Source organism: Lates calcarifer, linkage group LG3 (genome assembly GCF_001640805.2).
Source record: "Lates calcarifer isolate ASB-BC8 linkage group LG3, TLL_Latcal_v3, whole genome shotgun sequence".
Taxonomy (NCBI): domain Eukaryota; kingdom Metazoa; phylum Chordata; class Actinopteri; family Centropomidae; genus Lates; species Lates calcarifer.
Window position 1 is genome coordinate 21,155,367 of NC_066835.1, and position 23,139 is coordinate 21,178,505.

Here is a 23,139-nt window from a genome sequence, read left to right on the forward strand (position 1 = left end):
AGTATTTAGCAGTGATAGCCGGTTCATCAACTGGGACTCAGTGGAACTATATGAAAGGCAGAGACAACATAAAATCTCTCTTTAATGGGGATGAAGTGTTTGTTTTGGCTGGCCTGGGCAGCAGTGATGTGCTGTAGGTGGAGGGGGAGCTTGCTGAGGGAAAGGCCAGTCGACCTTCAGTGGTAACGCAGCAGAAAATGAGATAATTACAATGCAAAGCACTTCTCCATTACCCTTTCCCTCCGGATGGCTTCTCTCTTTCTCCCACATTTCATCGCACTTTGGTCTCCTCGCTGCTCTTTTTTTTACCTCCTCCTCTCTTTGTTGCTTCCTCCTCATGTCTCTCTTTTCATCTCTCTCTCTCCCTCTCCCTCTCTCTGTGTATGTGTGTGTCTCTATCAGTCTCTCACCCGTGGCTAACCAGGGGGATGGATGTCAAGGACGTTGTGCTGCTTGTCTCCCAAAGATAATCCCATTAAACTCAGGAATTTAATTATAGATTATCTCACACACTCACACACACACACACACACAAATAGTCATACACACACATACATGCACACCTGGAAACATGCACGCAGGTGGACTTATATGCACCTGCCTGGGCACAAACACACATGCATTCACAAAAATGCAGAGATGAGTACACCAGGATAATACTCACCCATGCAAAGATCATACACACAAATGTAACACACAAACATGTAGACGCACACTCTAAACACACACTGGCTTCACCCTGTTGCCCTGTCAATGTGTATCAGTGTCACCCTCCAGTCGGCATTAACAACTTCACCAGTCTGTTTTTAGAGCAGCAAGGACAGAGCGCAGCACGATTCTGCAGTGAACAAAGGAAGTAAAAAACAAAGGAGGTCACAGCTCCACAGAGCTTGTTTACAGTTACTGTAAACTCATTGGTTTACAGAAACAAATGATGAATGTGCAGGAATCTGCAGGCACATTTCATTACAGCTGATATGTGTTGTAGGCTACAGTTTGTATGCTGTGTTTAAAGAGGAGTGTGTAACATATAATAATAAAAATAATAAATCATCATTGCTCTTCTGTGATGCCTTAAAGCAGGTTGTTGAGAGAAATGTGTGTGGCTGTTTCCAAAACTGTTTAAATCACCACTGGAAAACGAATTTGGTTTTTGACATGATAATGCAGTTGTTAAGCTTCGGTTTGGCTGATTAAGGACAGAAGTGGTTAGGGGATCGCTGTTGTCATGGTTACACTGATAAACACTTGGTTAAAGTAAGACTTTCACCACATTGAACCCACCACAACAACGGCAGAAAGTTTTGAAGAGAAACTTGTAGAGCTTTTCCACCTTACATACTGTCTACGACGTCTCCACTGTAGTTTTCTCCTTCAGTTTACTGTAGTTTTCCTCAGTATGCCCCCTAATGGATGCACTGTTTAATCATCTACACAGTGGATGAAGCTGGCAAGCAGGTAGGTGAACAATTTTGCTGCTGTTGTAGCCAACGATGTGTGAAAAACAAAGCACAAAGCAGCTACATCACCTCCTCTGTGAGATATAGTTCCAGCTTTATAGTTTATCCTTTCATGCTAATGCTATGCTAATTTTTGGTTGTCAGTAGTTCACCTGGATTAGCTGGGGGTTAAGTGCTCTGCTAAAGGTCACGCTGAGCATGATTCGCCATCATGGGACAAACAGAGCAGCCTGACAAATCATAATGCACCAGTCATTTGGTGCTGCTCTCAGAGAGATCTCTGCTGCTGCATTGTTTTCAGTGCTTGTGTGGTTAAAAGCTCACACACTCACACACAGGGCATCATCATGTCTGAGCATGGTGGAGTAGGATGGATTATGTAACTGTATATACATCGACTGAACCCCACTGCAGCACCAGAGAGAGACAGGGAGACAGAGAGAGAGAGAGAGCCGATCCTCCCTTCATCTATTTTTACCTCCTCTGTCGGGCGACGAGCCTCTGCACCCCATCCTTATCCCTTCATCCCACCCTCCGTCCATCTCCTCCTTTTTAATTAACCCTCCTCTTCTCCTCCTCTTCCTCTCTCCATCTCCCTCTGAGTCATCTCCCCTCCCCCCTCTGTCACACATCTCACCCCCCTCCTCCTCCTCTCCTGTTTTCCTCCTCTCCCTCTCCCTCTCGCTCTGCCTCTCCAGTATTTTCTCGGTCGCCGTGAAAGGCAGAGCGCACACACACACACACGGGCGGCAGGTAAAGACAGGAAACACTCTCTTCCTCTTTTCATCTGCTCAAGAGGTTTTGTGTTTTTCCATCCATTGTTTCTTTTTTCCTCCTTTGATCTCATATTGATCGGCTGCTGAGAGGATGCAGGAGGATGCTGCTTCTCTCTCTCTGTGTGTGTGTGTGTGTGTGTGTGTCAGACATAGAAATGCTTCAGTTTTAGGTGTGTGTGTATGTGTGTGATTTTTCTGCATGATTCCTTTGAAAATGTCTGTCAAGTGTGTGTGTTTGTGTGTATGCATGTGTGGGTAAAAAGCAGAGGAGAGCATATGTGTGTGTGCATATAGAGTGTGTGTATGTCTCAGTTTTAGGTGTTATTGTGTGTGTGTGTGTGTGTGTGTGTATGAATGTGATTTTGGTTCATGGCTGTTAAATGCATGTGTGTGTGTTTGATTTTGTTTTTTTGAAAAAGGGCTGTGTGTTTGTGAGAGATCGGGTGTGTTTTGGCTGCAGGAAGAATTGTGTGTGTGCGCGTGTGTTTCAGTATGTGTGTGTGTGTCAGGGCTCATGAAGTCAACACTGGTCGAGTCCTTTGTACTTCAAGTGTATGTGTGTGTTAGTGTGTTGGCTGATGTGTTTTAATATGGCAGACAGAGGAGTGTGTGTGAAAATGGCTGTTGTGTGTGTTTTGGCTGCAAAAATATTATGTGTGTGTGTGTGCGTGTGTGTGTACATGTCAGAAAGATACACACCACTCTTCAGGGTTTTGTGTTTCCTCTGGTGTCTTGTAAAATGGCTGTCAGGTGTATGTGTGTGTTTATGTTTCTGTGTGTCTTGGATGAATATTAGGGTCATGAAGTCCTTGGAATATGAAGAGTGTGTATGTGTTGGATGATTGAAAAAGTGAGTGTGTGTGTGTGTGTGTAAGAGATGGGATGCTTCACTTTCAGGTGTTACTGTGTGTGTTTGTGCAACTTTGCTTGGAAAATGGCTGCTTGTTTATGTGTGTTTTGGTGGCAATATATGTGTGTGTGTGTGTGATGGCAACCTGCAGTCAATTATGGTTGAGTCCTTGGTCTATTGTGTGTGTGTGTGTGTGTGTGTGTGTGTGTGTGTGTTAGATGATGGATGTTTGTTAGTGTGATATAAAGACAGGAACATGTGTATAAATGGCTAGTAGAGGCATGTGTGTGTGTGTGTGTGTGTGAGAATCCCGCGGTAAGTTATAGCACAGTATTAGTGTGTGAATGTATTTGATGGTGAAAGTGTGTGTGTGCTGTCTGATTACTTGTAAATGGTTGTCAAATGTGTGTGTGTTTGTTTATGTTTGTGTGTGTGAACTTGTTTAGGTGTTTTGGTTGTGAGCAAGTCCTTCGTATATCAAAAATGTGTGTGTGTTAGATGGCTGATTTCTTTTAATATGGCAGGTGTGAAAAAAAAACATGTATGTGTGTGTGTGTGTGTGTGTGTGTGTGTGCAACTTTGCTTCATTCATTTTCTTCAGCTTCTTGGATACTGTCAGTAAAGTGTGTGTTTGTGTGTGTTTTGGCAGCAGGAATTTGTGTACGTGGACCTTGGTATATCAATGAGTGTGTTAGATCGCAGACACGTAAATGTGACGTGTGGGTGGACGTGAAGTGTGTGCGTGACAGTACTTGTGATAATTTGCGAGTTGAAGCAACGTGTGTGTGTGTTAGTGTGTGTGTTAGTGTGGACACATTATCAGCATTACGTATGTGTAAGACTGCTTCCTCTGTGTGTGTGTGTGTGTGTGTGTGTCTGCCATACGTGCGATGATCAGCCTTCTGTTCCCCCTCTTCCTCCTCTTCCTCCTCCTCCTCCCCCCTCTCTTCATCCCTCCATTTCTCCTCTCTTCTCCAGCCAAACAGGGTCATTTAATTATTTATCTCTCGCTCTCTCCTCCTCTCTTTATCTCTCAATCTCTCTCGCCCTGCCTCGTCTCCACTCTCCATTTCACCCACAGCTCTCTAGTCTCTCTCTTTCTCTCTCTCTGTCCTCCTGGTCTTTCTCTATGTCCCTCTCTCCCCTTCATCATCATCTTTCATCACTCATCCCTTCTTCATTTGTCTCCCTAACTCTGTCTTTCTTTCTCGCCACATATATTTACCAGGACAAAGAGACTGTCCAGCTATTTGAGATTTTCAGTCGAATGATTCAATACTGACTCTAATCTTTCTCATCTCATCTTTGAGTTTTCTCTGTTAAATTTTATATCTAAGCTGTGACTGGTACAGGTAGTGAGGTGGAAGGAGTAATTTCAGAAAGAAAAGTCACATTTCAATTCTTTTAGTTAAAAAAAGACTGGAGAGAAGTTAGCTACAATACCAGGGTACATCTTCTCACAAAGCACCCAAGTCTTAACTAATGCCTTTTCTAGTGGTTAATAAATTTTCTGGTGGTTATTCATGAGCTACAAACCATTAATAAGAAAGACTTTACCTGCCGCTTGCCTTGATGCAAAGTGCTAGGTAGAACTGCTGGTGGATGGGGCAGTGCGTGCAACACTTTGCTTACAGATTCTGGGTCAGTTTGGATGAATTTAGCAACTATGGCATTGTACAAAAATGCTAAAACATTCTGAGGATATCATTAAAAGAAAATGTGGAGATGGAAATTTACAACTGTTTTCAAAGTCTGAGTAAACTGATGTTGGTGTGTAACATTAGTGGACTGCCCCTTTAATCTTAAACACTCACAATGAATCAATCATCCTCTTTACATTTTCTTTATCTTCATTTCTTTGCCTCTCTGCCTCCCACAGCCAGATTTTATATAGATGATATATATGTTCTCCTCGTTCTCTCTCCTTGCGTGACTTCATCCCTCTCTCTCTCTCTCTCTCTCTCATTCACTCTCTGCCTGGCTCGCCCACTCACGTGTTTTTTTTTCAGTGCTGGTATATTTTCTGCTGAGCACTGCAGTCTCTGGTAGGTGTGGTGTGGTGCGTTCAGGGGTGTCCTCCCTCTGCTGCTGCTGCTGCTGCTGCTGCTGCTGTAGAGCTTACGTAACACACAGCAACGTGCACAAACAGCACCGGGCGAGAGACACAGGCATAGATGGAGATGGAGAGAGGCGAGAGAGAGAGATGGAGGGATGGAGATGAGAAGTATAAGATGGGTGGTGACAGATTGGGAAGGAAGAACATGTGTTTATGGATATGAGATGAGTGTGTGCAGCTAATATTGAGAAACACTTTGCTGGTGTCATGAATACATAAACTGTTTGACTCGGATTCAAATAGCTTGTTATTAATGGGGACATGAATAAGTTTTTTTACTGCTTCACTGTGTGAAAGTGGCACATAATGTTCAAGCTTCAAATACATCTGATGTTTCCAGACCAATATATTTACGAGCTCCTGAAAGATTTGGGAGAAAATCTTTTTATGAAATGACAAGATATTTAAAAAATCTTTTCAATGGCACAAGGAAACAGAATCAGTGTTTGGAAGCCAGTTTTACATGATGATATAACTAATACTGTATTTCAGCTTACATTTTAACAGACCTAAGAGATCTGACTAAAACTACGCCACATGAGCGTTGTGTGAATGACATTTTCATGCAATAAATAAACAAATTTGTAAAAATCTGTTGTTATATTATAAAAAAAGTGAGCTTTTGTTCATCATGAGGTGTTAGAGGAGGTTTTTGTAAAATGACAGGAACCACAAGAGTCGGGTCATGCCTGAACAGAGCAAGTGAGAGCAAAGCAAAGGCTGACCAGGCTGGAAATCAAGCATTTCTAAGCGCTCTGTGTGGCCTCACTGTGAGGTGAGGAGAAAAGCCGGTCGTTGTAGACAGGGGTAGATACGATATTGATTACACTTGGGGATGACGGCGCACATTTTCAGACAGTGTCTCCTGGAAGACGCTCGTAGTGTTGCACTCAGCGGTTCACATTAATGAAAAAAAAGAGAGCAAGGGAAAGAAGTTCAAACCCTGACTCCTTTTATCGCCTCCTCACAGCTGACCAATCATAGAGTGAAGTGGGTCTGAAAGTTGGTTTTTGAAAAGTTACAGAAGTGGTCAGACACAACTATTCGGGCAGTTCAACAGGAATCACAGATGTTTAACCTCTTTACTGCATATTTCTGTTTGATTAAAATGTATTTTAAAAGATACTTTATCTTTGTTTTATGACCAAATACCTGCAAAACTAATGACATTCCCATCAGTCTCAGTTGTACTTTGTTTAGTGCTAATCAGCAAATGTTAATGCTAACATACTAAACTAAGATGGTGAATATTATTAGCTAAACACCAGCATGCTGAAGTACAGCCTGAAAGAGCCACAAGCGTGACGGTAAACTTTGTTTGAAATAGGATTTAATGTGTCATGAAGACATTTAGATGCAGGTGAGATTCTTGCACGCTGTATAAAGTTTAATTAGTGGACAAATATTAATGGGTACGCATCAGTGTACTGTCAGAACGGTTGCTTTGATGCTTTGAGGATGTGATCAGAAACAAGAAAAAGCAGAAATAGCAGGATTTCTGATGCAAAACTGTTGGCAGGCGTCTTGTGTACTGCTGCTCCACCCTTAGGAGATACTGTTTGGAAAACTGCAGTACTGCAGGGTGGGGCTTCAAAACAGCATCAAAAGAGAGAGAGAGAGAGAAAGAGAAAGAGGGAGAGGGAGAGAGAGAAAGAGAAAGAGGGAGAGGGAGAGAGAGAGAAACTAAAATTAATAGAAGCCAGTGGAGAAAATCACCCACGCATCAATCCCCTTGACTCTGAGTGTGTGGATGTTTCTGTACGCTGGAGGCAAGTCGGGCATCTTATCTGCTCTTTCTTATGCTGAGCACCATTTATACATTTTACACATTTTGCTGATGCTTTTATCCCCTGTGACTTACAATGAGTGTAAGAACTGAATAAGCACAAATTCGTAGGTCGTCAAAGTTGTAATCGACCAACAGAGAAGTGAACAAGGCCGCTGTGTAAAATGGATGGAAAATATTCCTGAGTCGCTCAGAAAGATCATGTACTGTATGATAGAGGAGCGCTGAGTAAAGGAGTCAGAGGACAGGAGGAGAGACAGATGGAGTAATGTGAATTTGTAGCAGGTTAAAAGCAACACCCAGGGGAATTTATGTGCCTGCAGGGGACAAGAAAGGTGACAGGGAGACTGGTAAAAGAAAGAAATGTGTAGTGTTTAATTTCTTCAGGAAGGTTTTACATAAACAGAATGTGTTTGCATTCAGGCTGAGAGTCAGATAAACACCAGAGGGAAATTACAGAGGAAACAAGACAACAAAGGAGCACATATTATGCAGAGAAAGAGAAATTTAAAAAGCTACATACCCCAGTGAGAATATCATTAGTTTCAGATCACATGAACACTGTTTTAATATCCATAAATATGCATATGTCTGTGTTGTTAATCAGGTTACAGTGCTGCACTGATCAAAAACATCTAAGAGGCAGCAAGAAAAGAAAAGAGAAACTGAGGGATTACATAAGGAAAGGATCTTGAAGAGGAGGACTACATAAGTTTAAGCCTGTACAGTGCATGACTCAGTAAGGATTTTAATGGGTTTAAAATCTTTAAGGAGCAAAAAGAAATTAATAAAAGTCAGATGAGAAGATATAAAAAGAACCAGACATTCATGATTTGTCACCTACTTTGACCAAATGACAGCTGATGGCTCATCATCACGACCCAAAATAGAAATGAAAGCGACCAGAAAACAGCCTACAGAGGATGTCTTAGAGTCAGTGTAGAAGACGGAGGGACAGCGTTATCTGTGATGTAGACGTTTCTGCTTCTTTTCATATTGTGGCAAAAATCTTTATTGTTGTGACAAGTTTGTTTTTAAGACCTGGAAGCTTCTGTCTTCACAAAAACACAATAGGATCTGCAACATCCACTGATATGAGGAAACTTTGACTTAATGAATTATTACATGAATTAACAGTCAAAGTGATGGGAGTGGTTAATGTCCACACATAATATCTCAAAATGTTGTAAAAATGCTCTTAAATGTTGTTACACCATAAATTCATCTGCATTCTTTAGTCAACAGAAAGAGGTACAATAATAAAATAAACATCTAAAGCAGTCGACACACCGTCCACTCTGAATCTCCATCTTTCTGTTGTGTATGGAAAGGACAGCCTCAGTACAATGACAGGTTTCTGCAACCTAGCAGCGAGCCAGATTTAGCTCTTCATAGATCAATAAAGTATTCATACAGTATGGAGAGGAGGACAGCATAAAAGGCCTTTTTTGACATATCTTTGCAGCGCTGTGTGCATGGAATATGAATGAGGAGAGAGAAGGGAAACACCCACAGAGTAGATTAGCATGGATGATAGTGAAATGACAATGAGGATGTTTTGGAGTTTAGCTTAATAATGTTGTGGAGATCCAGGAATTTAAAACACATCTTCAAACAGAATTAATACATTTTTCATCATGTGATGTGGAGCTGTTCAGGCTTTTAGAGAGAGAAATGAAAGAGAAACGACCCCTTTGATTTTCTCCTGTAGATGACTGAGATTGTACTGTTGGGAGGTTGTTCAGGACATGAAGACAAAGTTGTTCAAATCTGAACTAAATATGGACTTTACGTCACTCTCTGTGAACCAGGTGCACCGCCAGCTACTTCCAAACAAAATTTACACAGTCAAGTTGCACCGCAAGCTGAAGCTGCAACATAACTGTCAAAAATAGCAGCTTCATATTAGTTAATGTAGGTATGACATTACTGTCACTTAGTCTGGTGTCATCAGCATAATGTTTAATATTTTTCAAACTGTAAAATGTAATTTAAAATCTTCCCATTCACATTTTAAAAACCATTCTGATAAAAACTTAGGTCAGATATGTATATATTAGCTCTTTTACTCGTGGGTTATATTAGCAAGCAACGTTAGCATTCATTCTGTCATTTGGTTCAGTTAGCTATATATTTCGCTAACAGTTACTGACAGGAACTAGTTTGTCATGCACTACTGTATAAAGGTGGCTAAAACTGCTGTGATTGTTGCTGCTTGTTGGGTGGTTTTTGATTTTAAAAAACAGAGCACTTGTGAGGTTGGTGCTGCTCTGCGTTGGCCTACTTAGGCTGTTGTGGTTGAGCTGTTTTTCAAAGAGTGGAGATATGGCACCCAGAGATGCAATCTTTCCAATCGGTCTCTCATGGGAGAAAAGAAGCAGCAACAGTAAACAGTGACGATATATAGAAGGTCTCTGCTTGAGATCTTTTCCTTTATTTAACCAGAGAAAAGTCTGTTTTATAGAAAGGCCTGATCAAGAAGCAGCCACAAACAGAATATTGGCAATACAAAGTCAGTAATTGTACATAAAGCATTTCATACCCATTTCAACATGTTTCATTAAAAAAATCTAAATTCTAAAGGAAAGAGCTGGAGGGCTGATGGTTTCATATGAAGAGTTGACCAGACACTTTTAAAGGCAGAAGTTGTTATACCCTCTCACAGTGGGTACACTAAAAGAATGAAGCACAATTTGGGACATTTTTTCCTCAGAGGCATTCGTGGTGTTGCACTCGATTGTAGACGTTAAAGTAACGTCAGAGAAAAGTTGAGACCCTGGCTGCTTTCTCACTTCTACACACCTGCCAGTCGCCAAGAGAAGAGGGTGCGATTGTCACTTTCAGAAAGTCCTAAAAATGCCCCCTGTCCCCAGTCCTGACTTTAGAAAGGTTGAGGGGGATGCAGGGGTTTCAGACACCGTGTGACGATCTGACAAGCACTTAGTCTGAAGCACAGAACTGCTTTTAGACAGTCGTGTAGCTGAAAGGTCACTGGTTTGGGTTTGTAACAGTCTGGTGGCCTTTTCATCCAGACACTCACCTTTTACTGTAGCTGATCATTCAGCACAAGAACTGCAGCGAAAATCAGCATTAGAAAAGAAAAGCAGCATTTGGTTGGTTTCATCCATTATCCAGTGTATTCCCTGTTTAAACACGATGTTGGACAGGCAAAAACAGCTTGTTGTGAATGGAGAGGTTGAACTGTAAGAAAGAAACAGGTTTGCATACAAGGTGTAGCTGATACTTGACACCATCGTGTCACCTCTGCAGGCGTGAGGTTGGAGATTTTACCTTTGTGAAAGTTTTATTAGTTTCAGGTGCAGCATGTGAAGATACACTGTTCATGTGGAACGACAGGTTACAGTGCATTTGTAATCTAGACATGGAAATAAATGGAAATAAAACTTTCATTCACAGAAATGCACAAGATAAGACTTATGTTTTAGGTCGTCTTTCAGACTTAAAGCTCAGCTGGTCTACTGCTGGAGCAGGGGGTCAAAGTACAGGTGGGTTTACTACTCTGAAGTAACAACATAAAACTAGAGTGGCACTTGGCAAAAAGTGCTAGTTGCTTTTAGGGATAAAGGTGCTGTTACTTCTTGAAGTAAATCTCAGATGTGGCTCAGAGATATATGGTTTCATTTTCAAAGGCTCAGTAATTTCCTAAAACAGCCGGCCACTGTATTTTATATCAAACGTTATTCAAGAAGGTCTAAATGGTGCATTTGCTGGGGACTCTCTTAAGCGGCCCGATTAATCCACATTTGGTGCTCTAGTGAGTATTTGGGGCAGCAGGACGGTGTATGTGTGATCGAGTCAAAGTAAACTACAGTGTGTGTGTGAACGTGTCAGCCAGTGCAACAGTGATGTGTTTTTAATAGTTTCTGGAAAACAATGGAGCTCTGTGGCACAGAGGAATTAGATTTAGGCTTTTAATACACACACACACACACACACACACACACACACACTTGTTAGTGCGATGAAATTCATTGTGTGATAGAGTCTCACCAAATCCCGATCAATGGCAGATTCCAGTCTGGATGAAAGCTGATGCATAATTTACCGTACTACTCTCTGTTGCTGAAGTGTTTTACTGCAGCCTGCTTCCAGAAACAGCAAAGTAACTGCAGTGTGTGTGTGTGTGTGTGTGTTTGTACTGTATACTGTTTGTGTGTGAAACAAACTGGTTGTTGTTTCTCGTCTCCTCTGACAGGTTGTCCTCTGTTTATGTGCGATTTAAAAAAGAACTTTTTACCCACGAAGTCTCTTTTATTCTCACTCCCTCCTTTTCACGTCAAACTGAAGCAACTGTCAAAAATTAATCATATTTCCTACAGAGTTCACAGTACATCTACTACAAGGTAAAGCAGTTATTTCACAGCCTCTCCCTTCTCTCTCTCTCTGTGTGTCTCGTAGGATGTCGATCGTCAGCATCGTTGCCAGGGAGATCTTGGACTCCCGGGGAAACCCCACTGTGGAAGTGGACCTTCGCACAGAGAAAGGTGACCGCCGATGTGCCTGTCTGCAAATATCAGGGGGGGATAACATAATCTTCACCACAACGACGTCAGCTCAGATTCATCATGTCAGAAATCTGCCAAAAAGCGTTAAGAAAGCTCAGCAGCTCAACAGCATCTCTGCTGTAATTGTAGATTGTTTCTGACATCGAATGACCTTCAGTTGACCTCTGTCCAGATCGATCAGTTCTCAGTTAAAGGGGGACTGGAGCTTAGTCTCTTCTTGTAGGCCGACAATATAAGCATTCTGCCATAACCTCAACAAGATTAAAATAAATATTCATTTTAAAACACTTTTAAAAAATCAGTTTTAATGAAATGAACATCCTGGAAATGAGATTAAAACTAGTAGAAGAACACCTGCAGATTACTCTCACTTTAGGTAATATTGTGCAAATATGGTGCAAATAATTTTTTTTTTAAAATACTAAAAGAGAAAGAGAATACAAGTCTCTGCAGGTAGGACTGGTGCTCTGTACTGAGCAGTTAATGTATATTTCAGGGTGTCAGGCAGGACTCAAAAGCTCAAATAGCACTCAGCCTGTTTTCCATCTTAAAAGGTTCTAAGAAAATTGCCTCCACCGAGTTTGTATTTTATGGGTCAGGGCTAATTACAGCAGAGTACATTCTCACATCAAAAGCAGCCAAAGCTGTTGCAGCTAATATTTTTATTTCTGACTTTGGATGCTTTTATGTATTTTCACCTGTGAGGAGGATGTTGATGAGGGTTGATATGTGAGATTTTTCAACAGCAATAACCAAGACTGGCGTTTAAAATGTGTGATATTATAAAAGTATAAATAGAGAGGCCGTGTGTGTCCTCGCAGTTTTGGGGTGTTTTATCTTTCTGAATCATCAGACCTTGTGGTTTTCCTGAATCTTTTGGCAGGTAAAATAGTCCGCCTCTTTTCTCCATCCTCTAATTACCTTCAGATTCTGCACAGTCAGATGTGACTGAACTTGGCTGTGTTAGTGTTTGCAAACAGTTTCAGTCATATCTAGCTTTGCTCTGTTTCTCTGCTGCTTGAGTTTCTATTAGCTGCACAGTATCATCTGTTTGTACGTGCTCCTAAACAGATGAGGTGAACGGGTTGACATGTATGAATAATTGATTGCTACATGTTGACTGTCAGATGTTATATTTGATTAAAGCGTTAAATTATTTTTAAAAAACTGTTGTCTGCATGTTTATTATAAAGAAATTACAAAATAGGAATTTATAACTAGAGCAGTTAGTGTACAGAGGCGTCTTCTCGACTAAACTTGACTAAACTATTTTGTAGAATATATTTTTAAAAGCAGAAATGTCAAATACATGTCTTCGTCAGTCGTGATAGTAAACTGAATATGTTGAAATGTTGGTCACGCAGACGTCATCTTTGTGTGTGGGTGTTAAAGGGTCAGGCTATGTCTCCAAATCATGGCTGTTCCCGCTGAGCTTTATGGACCACCCTCTCGGTTTCTGACTCTTCGTCTGTCTTTCAGGTCTGTTCAGGGCTGCAGTGCCCAGCGGAGCATCCACAGGTATCTATGAAGCTCTGGAGCTCCGAGATGGAGACAAGAGCCGCTACAAGGGCAAAGGTATGAAGACAAATCGACTGTGTAGGCATGGGTATTTGCATTTTTAAAAAACATAAAGCTACATTACGTGGGAGAGCAACCCCTTTCAAACTACACCCACTGTGTTTTTGTCTCTCTCTTCCAGTTGCTGCAGGATTTCAGTTTTCATTTTCTGACTCACTTCCTTTCATTTCGTTCCCTCTTCTAGGTGTTTTGAAGGCAGTTGGGCACATCAACGATACTCTGGGTCCAGCTCTTATAGCCTCTGTAAGTCACCAGATGTGTTCATGCAGTAGATTTGTCAGTAACCATATTTAAAGCTACAATGTCTGAGACTCAAAAAGGGAATTAAAGAATTACTTTTGGGAAGACATCTGATCATACTCAGTCCTGGTGGTTCCTCTCCTCATCTCAGCTCCACCCAGGCTTTGCAATCTTTCTGATCAGGCTCTAACATGGAGCGGTAAACCAAACCTCCAGACTTCAACATCCTTTTAGAAATGTGGGGGGGGTGTTGTATTTGTGTTTCTTTGGTCAGATTTGGTCAGAAAATCTCCAGTTTTGACTTAAAATGTGAATAAAATGACCTTGTACAAGAGGAGTCACCCAGTGTAGATTCAGTCGATCGATGTGCAGATGACTATCACATCTGGATGGGCAGACAGGAAGCTGTGAGAAGAAGATAAAGTCTACTTAGCTATCAGTAATGGTGGAGAAAAGTGTGTGTGTGTGTTAGAGTGTGTGTCGTGAATGAGAGATGATGATAATGTGTCTGTGTGAGAAAATAGTGTGAGTGAGTAAGGGAGGAAAAGTGAATGAGGTGAGTGTGTTTTTTACTGCTTGTGTTCCTGTGCGTGTGTGTGTGTGTGTGTGCAGTGTGTACAATGGTATGATTCAGATATCTGCAGCAGTGCAGCATGGGTAATTTCCCCCAGTAGCAGATGCTGGGAAATGAATCTCGGTGATCAGTCAGGCGGGAAAAAACAGCCTGCATCGGCTCTGAGCTCCTGAACGTCACATCGGAGCACATCAGAGAGACGGATCGGTGCGGCTGCGCTGGTGTGTGTGGTGCCATGATGATAATAACACTCAGAACTTTATTCATGAAGCCATAAAACAGACGAGAGAGTACTTCACAGGTCAGAAACAATAGAGAAATCTGTCGAGATTATAACACAAAGTTAATGATATATAATGATGAAAGGAAAGAGTAAAAGTTCAAGAAAAAAAAAGACTAGTCTGACTGTTTTGGTTAAGCTCAGCCTGCTTTTACAAAGTTTTGTGGAGGTCATCGTTTTCCCAGAATTCCTTCAATCAGCAGTCTCAGAACAGCATGAAGCTACAGCTGAAGGAGATACAGGACCAGCACTGCTCTCACCATCAAAACACTAAATGAGGGACTATCTTTAGGAAGAGCGTTGCTCCATCCTTCCAGTAGAGCTGTTCGAAGCTGTTCGAAGACGCTTCACATGTCTGTCGCTTTGGATTCTCAATTAATTTGAAGGAAACAATAGTGACTGTATCAGGGAACCACATGAACAAGTTTTGCTGGTCTGAGAACCAAACCAACAACCTCCTCTGCCAGAGCTGGTTTACAATGGATCCCTCCCTCTTTTCAGTTATTACTCCTGCATGTGGAGTGTGTGCTATAACTCAGGCTCAAGACGTAACATCAAGAGCTCGATTTTAACAGCCTAAGCTCATGGAGCAGGTACATTTAGGGCGCGACCAAATCCACATTTGCTGTGGCAAAGAAAAGGTTGGCAGCACCGGGCGCATGGTTCAAAAGGCTCGTACTCTCTTAATTAACCATGGGTGTGTTTTGGCCTGTGTCCTCATTTATGTCCCAGAGACATCTATGACACACAACAATGTTATACAACAACCATGACAGGAAAAATAATGCCACAACATTTTGTTTCAAATGCTAACTGACTTGCTTATACAGTATATTGCTTGTGTGTGTTCTTACGGTGTGTTTCTGTACCTGTGTGTGTGCAGGGCATCAGTGTGGTGGAACAGGAGAAGTTGGACAACATGATGATCGAGATGGACGGCACAGAAAACAAATGTGAGTCAAAACAAGACGGGAGCGAGTCGTGCTGACTAACGCCACATCATCGTACTCTACCAGCCAGCTGGAAATCTCCCCCGTTACAGCAGCTCAGCCTCCGCTCCTGTGAAGTCACACACACTTCAAAAACTGTTTTTTACCAAAGGCAGGGTTGTGACAAAGTGCCTCACAGAACAACAAGAGGCATAAATACAGGAGGAACAAGACAGAGCAAATAGATTGCTGTTCCAAACTGGCTTTGGCAGCATCAAAGCAAACTCACAACCTTAATAAATAAATGCAGTGTTCATTTATTTTAATCTACACTCATGCCAACTAATCATTTCAGGCAGCAGGGCAAACAGCTGTGAAAGTAATGGTGCTGGGAGAAATTAATTTCAGCCGGCACAGGAAGCCTGTCAGACTAAACTGCAGCTGAATGTGTTGGAAGTTTTTGATTCATTTTCTGTCCATGTAGTAATACACACAACTGGATTCAGATTTACTCAAACACAAAGAGTTTAGATTTCATTCTCAAGTGGCAGAGAGAGTTTATTCTCTTTGCTTATTGCTCAGCATCATAAGGAGGTATTTTTCATTATTTTTTCATTTTCTTTTTACAGTCGCACCAAATTTTCTTTTTCATTTTCTTTTGCTAAAAAAATAGAGCTATAATCCACAGTAACAAGTTTTTAAAAATCACTTAAAGGTACTATATGTGAGGATAACTTTCATGGTTGCCTATAACAGCCTGTGAACTGGTTTCTGAGTAAAAGACCTGGGACCAGTTTTTGAGGAAAATCCAAAGGAGGTGACGTCACGTCTTTAGCTTACAGCGCCAACAGTGTGCAACACTAGCTAACAACAAACAACTGACCTCCAGAACAACACAAACACAACACACACAAAAGAGGCTGGTGTAATTAATAACAAGGGTTTTCTGAGTGTTACACAGGACAAGAATTTAAACAAGAATTCCCCTCTACCTGAGGCAAACACACGACTAATCTGTTCTTAACATGTGTCGTAACAACTCTTACAGCTCCTGCAACACAACACACTACAAAACTGCTAAAACTAGACCTGAAACTAAACTGAACTGAAGAACACAAAAAATACCAATAAAAGGTACAAAATTTTACAAATGCAGGAAGAGCAGTTATTTACTGGAGAGTCATTTCCTGTCTTTTGTTCTGTCAAACAGCTCAGTTTGGGGCGAACGCCATCCTGGGAGTGTCTCTAGCCATCTGTAAGGCCGGTGCAGCAGAGACAGAGGTCCCCCTGTACCGCCACATAGCCGACCTGGCCGGAAACACAGAGCTGGTGCTGCCGGTTCCTGTAAGGCACAAACACAAACTGCACAACATCTACACACAACATCTGCTGTGACAGTCTTTGTACGTTTTGTACGATCTGCGGGGAAACATGATTTTAAAAACAGGCTTTAGTTTCTCGGACAAAAGAAACATTTACTGGTTCCAGCTTTGACCATGTTTCTTGTTACAGGTAACGAGTAAAAAACTACAGTTATGTTTATGAAATTCACATTCATGCTGGGTGTGTAAATATAACACCATCTGGATATCTGCTAATTGTGAGAAACAGTCATGGAAAAGTAGCACATGAACGATGACTGAGATCCACATATTTTTAAAATATCAAGAGAGAACTTTTAAAAAATTTCAGGTTCAAGGATCAAACCAAGCAAAAAATGTTTTCATCAGATGTTGGTTTTTAATAGTTTTCCATCTAAAATAAGTGTGATGCTCTTTTCTCTCTGAGAAATACTCGATGCTTTTATGTTGCTCACTAATGTTTCTTGGCTTTTCAGGCTCTTTAGACTCCATTAAAACATTATTAACTTGTCATTCTCTCTGTTTTTTCCTCCTCCACCTCCTCTCCAGGCCTTTAATGTGATAAATGGAGGATCTCATGCTGGAAACAAACTGGCCATGCAGGAGTTCATGGTTCTCCCTGTTGGAGCCGAGTCTTTCAAGTAAGAACTCATCTCCAGAACAAAATAGATTTTCTTTTTGTTTCTTATCATGCGTCATTCTTTCTGTCCTTCTCTGTGTCTCTCAGGGAGGCGTTGAGGATAGGATCGGAGCTGTACCACACACTGAAGGGGGTGATTCAGGAGAAATACGGCCAGGATGCCACTAATGTGGGAGATGAGGGAGGCTTCGCTCCCAATATCCTTGAGAACAGCGAGGGTGAGGAACAGGACTGTTTCCATAACTGTCACTGATGTTCTGTCAGCAAGCCAGGTAATATGCCTAAAAAGAATTAGTGCATGAGTCAGGGAAAGAAGCTTTGATTTTAAGGAGATAAAATCTGACATTAATCTCTGAACCTGACCTTTCAGCAACGGAAAAAGTGACGTTTACTTTGCTTAAATGTGAAATACATCACAATTAGTTTGCATAATAAAATCAGGCACAAAGACTGAAATATAATTTTTGTAACCAAATGTAATTTCTTGTCTCAGAATCACTGTCCTTTGCAGCTTTGATTGATTTTCAGCTGCAGTATTTTTTTATTCCTCATACCCTTAAGTCAAAATATAAATTTTTCCCCAATAAAATTGTAAAGGAGGTTGCATTAATTTTTCAGATCTTGTAGAGATGAGCTGTGTCCCCACTAAGCTCCACCAATCAGACCGTTAGGTTGTAGACTGAGAGGCAAATCATCCTCTATTTCTTGCCTTTCATTTCCTTCTGTTTCCATCTCTACTTCTTCTTCTTCTTTGGCTTTGACTACCCCAGCTCTGGATCTGCTGCAGACAGCCATAGAGAAGGCCGGCTTCACAGACAAGGTGGTAGTCGGGATGGACGTGGCCGCCTCAGAGTTTTACCGTGACGGAAAATATGACCTGGACTTCAAATCGCCACCAGATCCAGAGAGGCACATCTCTGCAGAGGAGCTGGCTGACATCTACCAGGGCTTTGTCAACAACTATCCAGGTGGATGCTTTTTGTTGGGTTAGTTAATCTTCAACTAGAGACATGAAGTTATAGAATCTATTTTTGGAACTTCTTCCTTCTCTCCTCTGCCCCAGTGGTGTCCATTGAGGACCCGTTTGACCAGGACGACTGGGAGGCCTGGTCCCGTCTGACAGCCCAGGTGGGGATCCAGGTTGTTGGAGATGACTTGACTGTGACCAACCCCAAGAGGATAGAGAAAGCTGCTGAGGAGCGAGCCTGCAACTGCCTGCTGCTCAAAGTCAACCAGATCGGCACCGTCACCGAGGCCATACAGGCGTACGTCTGCTTTATTTAAGAGTTTACAAGATTTTTAGATGCAGAGGTTCAAGAGTAGAGATTGGACAATTAAAAGGATGGTTGAATAGAAATATTCAGCATTGGTTCAAAGAAATCCTTAAATTTGTCTTATCACTGTCAATCAAACATGCTGTGAACCAGCACTGGTCTCATGCCCCACAAACTGTTAGAGAAAGAAACTAATATGGCCGCCCAGGGCAGGCCGGTGACCTTGGACTGGCCAGAGAAGGTCGTCCATCTTGGCTGAGACGACACAGAGGCCTTCAGGGAGATGCAGAGAGACACAGCTGCTCTGCTATCAGTGTGGAAACACACACACACACACACACAGGCGGTCAGTATGTTGTCAGTCACATCAGTCGTTACCTGTCAGCCATGTTGACCTTGTGCCACAGAGGAGGAGCGATAAACAGACCTTTACAGAAGATAAATGAGGGACAGGACATGACAGGAGATTTTTTTTGAAGATGAGCTGTCAATCAGATGTAGCCGACTGGGACTGTGTGTTCATGGATCTCATATATATCTTTGTGGAGAGTGTGTGCTCTCCAGTTTTGAATGTGTGTGTCATCAGTCTCAGACTTAACGAAATGTCACTCAGGGCTATGGAGCGATCAGTCAGTGGGGCTGGATTGTAGCAGGAGGTGGAGGAGGGGGTGAGAAAGATAAAATGATATAAGCAGAGCTGATGACAGTAAAGTTGATGTATTGCGTCCGTCACATGAAAATCTCCCTGCGTTGTTAATCTGATAAATTCTCCCAGCAGCTCAGCGGAGACTTTGACCCGAGGCGTCAACACGCGTCTTCATTTTCATGTCGTTTGCAGGTTAATGTGTCAGATGAGCTGCAGCTGTAAATAAATCACAATCACATTAATTAACTTGTCCAATAAACATACAGTAATATATGCAAGACATGCTGTCATCCGCTGAGCAGAGGCAAGATGAATGTGTTCCTGTGACCTTGACTTTCACACGGTTTTACATCTTGTTGCTACCAGAGGTTTGGAGATGTTCTACCTGAAACTAAAGCTGGGACCCAGACCTGTTCCTGCATTCACACTTTCTAGGTGTTTCTTGAACCTGAACCTGTTCTCTCTCCTCTTTATCTCCGTCTCTCAGGTGTAAACTGGCTCAGGCGAATGGTTGGGGTGTGATGGTCAGTCATCGCTCAGGAGAGACAGAGGACACCTTCATCGCTGACCTGGTGGTGGGACTGTGCACTGGACAGGTACACACACGTCTGTACATCAGTGTTTGTGAGGACACTTGTATCAAGACCAGGTTCTTAACCCTCAAACAGTCGTTTGAAGACAGGAGATCATTTGGGCACACGTAGGTGATGACGGCAAGACTAAATTGCAATGAGAATCCAAAATAAAGTGGATCAAAAGTAAACGATGTAATAAAACTATGGACTTTGGTTCAGACTTTGAAGAGTGAAAACATCCTCAGCGACATATTTGACGATTCCCTTCATCTCTTTGTCTCTCTCGGTCTCTCTGTTGCAGATTAAGACTGGCGCCCCCTGCAGATCTGAGAGACTGGCCAAGTACAACCAGCTCATGAGGTCAGTGTGCTGCAGACATAATCCCTCGGTTTCTTTTTCCCTCCTTCTTTCTTTCTTTCTCTGAAACACTCAGGTGAACTTATCCATTCATTTCAGTTCATATCTTTAGCTCAGTTAAGGTTTATTGGGACATTTTGTTTGTTTGAGGGGTAAATGAAGAGAGAAATACTTTGAATGACAAGCAGGATGTTACTGTAGTTGGTTGTTTCCTGTCTTCCCAGGTGGTTTTTATAATTTGGCCTCTCTATATGAAACCTGGCTCCCCTCTCTACATGTTTATTGGACACAGAATCCTTCATCTGGGTCTAACCAATGTTTTCAGCCCATTTCAATCACCACTTTTTCTTTGTCTCGTAACAAACTTGGCTCAGGTTTGTAACAAACGAGAGTCCCTGCACACACTCAGGGGAGTTACTGTTGCCAATTTAATTCATTAGGCAAAGAAAATACAATAAGGCTCAGAGATGCAGGAGTCAGTAGTAAAATGCATGTCTGGATGAAGAGGTTGTCTCGAGAAACCAGGAGCAGCAGACCTTATATACCCCTGGCCCCTCCCATCTGTCAGGTGGAACCAGTTGTCTTGACGAGGCCCCAGACACAGCACAGGTGGACAGAGAGGGAGGGGGAGGGGGCAGTCAGAGTAACACTGAATAAAGTGAGTTATACTCACAAAAAAAGGAAAGATTTTTCTAAAATAACATAAACTGTCTCATCAATGAGAGATTTAATGAGTTTCCTCTTCAATGGGACTTTATATAAACTTGAAGTCCAGGTTACAAACTTTGTCTTTACACGACTTTAGACTCATTAAAACTTCTCTAGAGCCATTTTTTAAACATAAACTCCTGTTGGAAACTTAAAGGTACAGGAGCTACCTGCCTGATGTAATATTTAATTCTCATTTTGTTTGTTGTCAAACATTCCCTGGATCCTCTTTTGGCTCCAAATCTGGCAGCAGCCGAGCTATAACCACGCTCCTCAGGTGCCTGCTCTGTCTTAAAGCTTAGCATCAGAGAGCTAATTGACGTGACAGGTGACAGCAGCACTTGTGTCACCCCATGTGTCCAGGCCAGTCAGCGGCAGGGGGAGGAGGAGGAGGTGGGATCAGCTCAGCGGTGTAATCCCATCGGATTGCTGAGGAGACGCAGGAGAGGTGGAGGGTGGAGAGACTTACAGGGGCATTAACCAGCGCTAAACGCTAATCACTGCAGTCAAGCATGCACACACACACATGTACACAGCCACATAGACACACACCAGAAAGAAATGAGTCATTTACAGGGTAGGAAGTCGTCATACGGTGCTGGTTATGTGAAAAAAATTCCATATGTGGTCAGTAAATTAGTGCCGCAGGGACAGGTGCAAACATGGAAACATGCACGAAAAGAAGCCAAAAACAAAACCAACGTCAGCTGAACTCTCATTGTTCTCGACTCCTGAGGAACAGGGATGGTCTGTATTCTGCTTGTTGTCAACAAATCCCATGAAAAGCCCCAAACCGACCATTAATGTCTCCACTAACAAGCAGTGTGTGTATCCAGAGCCTGATAGATCTTATTGCTCTGCGCTGTAGAGCTCCACTGTTTCCAAAAACTATTAAAAACACATCAGTGAGCCACACTGCTGCACTGGCTGACGTGTCCCTTCATTACCAAGAACACACACACTGTAGTTTATTTTGACTCAGTCCAACTACTCACTACAGCACCAAATGTGGAGTAATCCGCCACTGAAAATAGTCCCCAAGAAATGCACTATTTCCTCCAGTCTGAGAAACATTTGATAAAAAACGACAGCGACCAGCTGTTTAATAATTTACCTCCACTCTTTCCTTCTCTCTTTTCTTCTCTGTAGGATTGAGGAGGAGTTGGGCGACCAGGCTCGCTTCGCAGGCCATAACTTCAGGAACCCCAGCGCCCTGTGAAACTGACAGACAGACAGACGAATGACTCAAACACACACACACACACACACATGCACGCAAACACACATAAACTGACAGACACGACAAACAGGGAACGAGCCATGTACAAAGAACGATCACACAGATCCATGAAACACAGGAGCAAAAGAGCCAAGCAAAAAAAAAAAAAAAATAATAATAATAATAAACAAAAATAAAATATGCACTGGACTTATAGGTAGGGAGATGATGCTGTATGCACACGCACACACACACACACACACTCACGCACAGAGTACGCAGATGCAACACACGCTCACGCACATGCAGGGGAATATTATAAAAATCTAACATTTATAAGCCAGACATGCACTGTTACTGTAGTTTTAAAGGAATAGTTCATGTACAGCCAGAGGACAGACCTGCAAAAATAAAGATTATTGTTGTTAAAACAGAGAGTTAAATAAGTAGAGATATTATAGAATAATGTAGACTGAAGCACGCAACTGAAAGAGATAAAATAAACAAATAAATAAAAGTTTCAGCACCAAAAAAAACGACAATGCATTCGCAGAATAAACACCAAACAGCAGTTTCAGGGACTGAGTGAAGAAAACAATAAAAACTACACTAACACCTGAACACACACTCAGCTGTGTCACACACACACACACACACCTGGACACTAAAGTACCTGCACTCCACCCACTTCTGTCCTCCTCCCTCTCTCTTTTCGTCTCCTTTTTCTTCTTGTCGTGTCTGTCTCTCAGTTTCAAACTGTCCTCCTCTCTTCCCGTCCCGTCGTGATTCTGATTATTTGTCCTTCATGCTCGAGGTCAACAAAAAAACAACAAAAAAATGTAAACCCTGAGTCCCTTTGTTCCTTCGGTTCCTCCTGAATGTCCATAGAATAGCTGTGTTGAAAAAGAAGAAAGAGAATTTCAAAAAATAAATTAACAGAATGCTTGTCATTGAAAATAATGTGAAAATATGTGAAATAAAAAGATGGTAATTTACAATTTCAATCACAGTTAAAAAAGTGTTTGTCTTTTTTTGTATCTGTTTGTTGTTCAGAAACTTTCCTTACACTGCATCCAGTAAATACAAGACCTTGTTATTCTACAACCTTAAGCGACTGAGTTTGCAGCTGAAAGTCCCAAAAAGTTCTGGACAGATTTTCTGTTTTTTGAAATTGTGGTCATGTCTTAAACTTGCAAGTCAGCTTTAAAGGTGCTATGTGTACATTTTTGCTATCGCTACATAGC

The 23,139-nt window shown here is 41.9% G+C and overlaps 1 protein-coding gene across 1 annotated transcript; it reads left to right on the forward strand.

Moving 5' to 3' along the window:
• Positions 1 to 1,943: 1,943 nt before the first annotated feature.
• Positions 1,944 to 22,899, forward strand: LOC108887527 (gamma-enolase). Its single transcript, XM_018682998.2, has 13 exons — positions 1,944 to 2,213; positions 11,408 to 11,493; positions 12,994 to 13,089; positions 13,277 to 13,335; positions 15,070 to 15,139; positions 16,326 to 16,459; positions 17,026 to 17,117; positions 17,204 to 17,334; positions 17,887 to 18,084; positions 18,180 to 18,381; positions 19,524 to 19,632; positions 19,913 to 19,971; positions 21,826 to 22,899. The coding sequence occupies exons 2-13, from the start codon at positions 11,409 to 11,411 to the stop codon at positions 21,893 to 21,895; spliced, it is 1,305 nt and encodes a 434-aa protein (XP_018538514.1). The 5' UTR covers positions 1,944 to 2,213; position 11,408; the 3' UTR covers positions 21,896 to 22,899.
• Positions 22,900 to 23,139: the final 240 nt, after the last annotated feature.

Excerpts from the sequence above, each read along its gene's own strand:
- LOC108887527 (XM_018682998.2), top strand. The coding sequence starts at position 11,409 with ATGTCGATCGTCAGCATCGTTGCCAGGGAGATCTTGGACTCCCGGGGA. Across the intron at positions 15,140-16,325 it reads GGACGGCACAGAAAACAAAT|CTCAGTTTGGGGCGAACGCC; the intron begins GTGAGTCAAAAC and ends TCTGTCAAACAG. Across the intron at positions 18,085-18,179 it reads CTTTGTCAACAACTATCCAG|TGGTGTCCATTGAGGACCCG; the intron begins GTGGATGCTTTT and ends CCTCTGCCCCAG.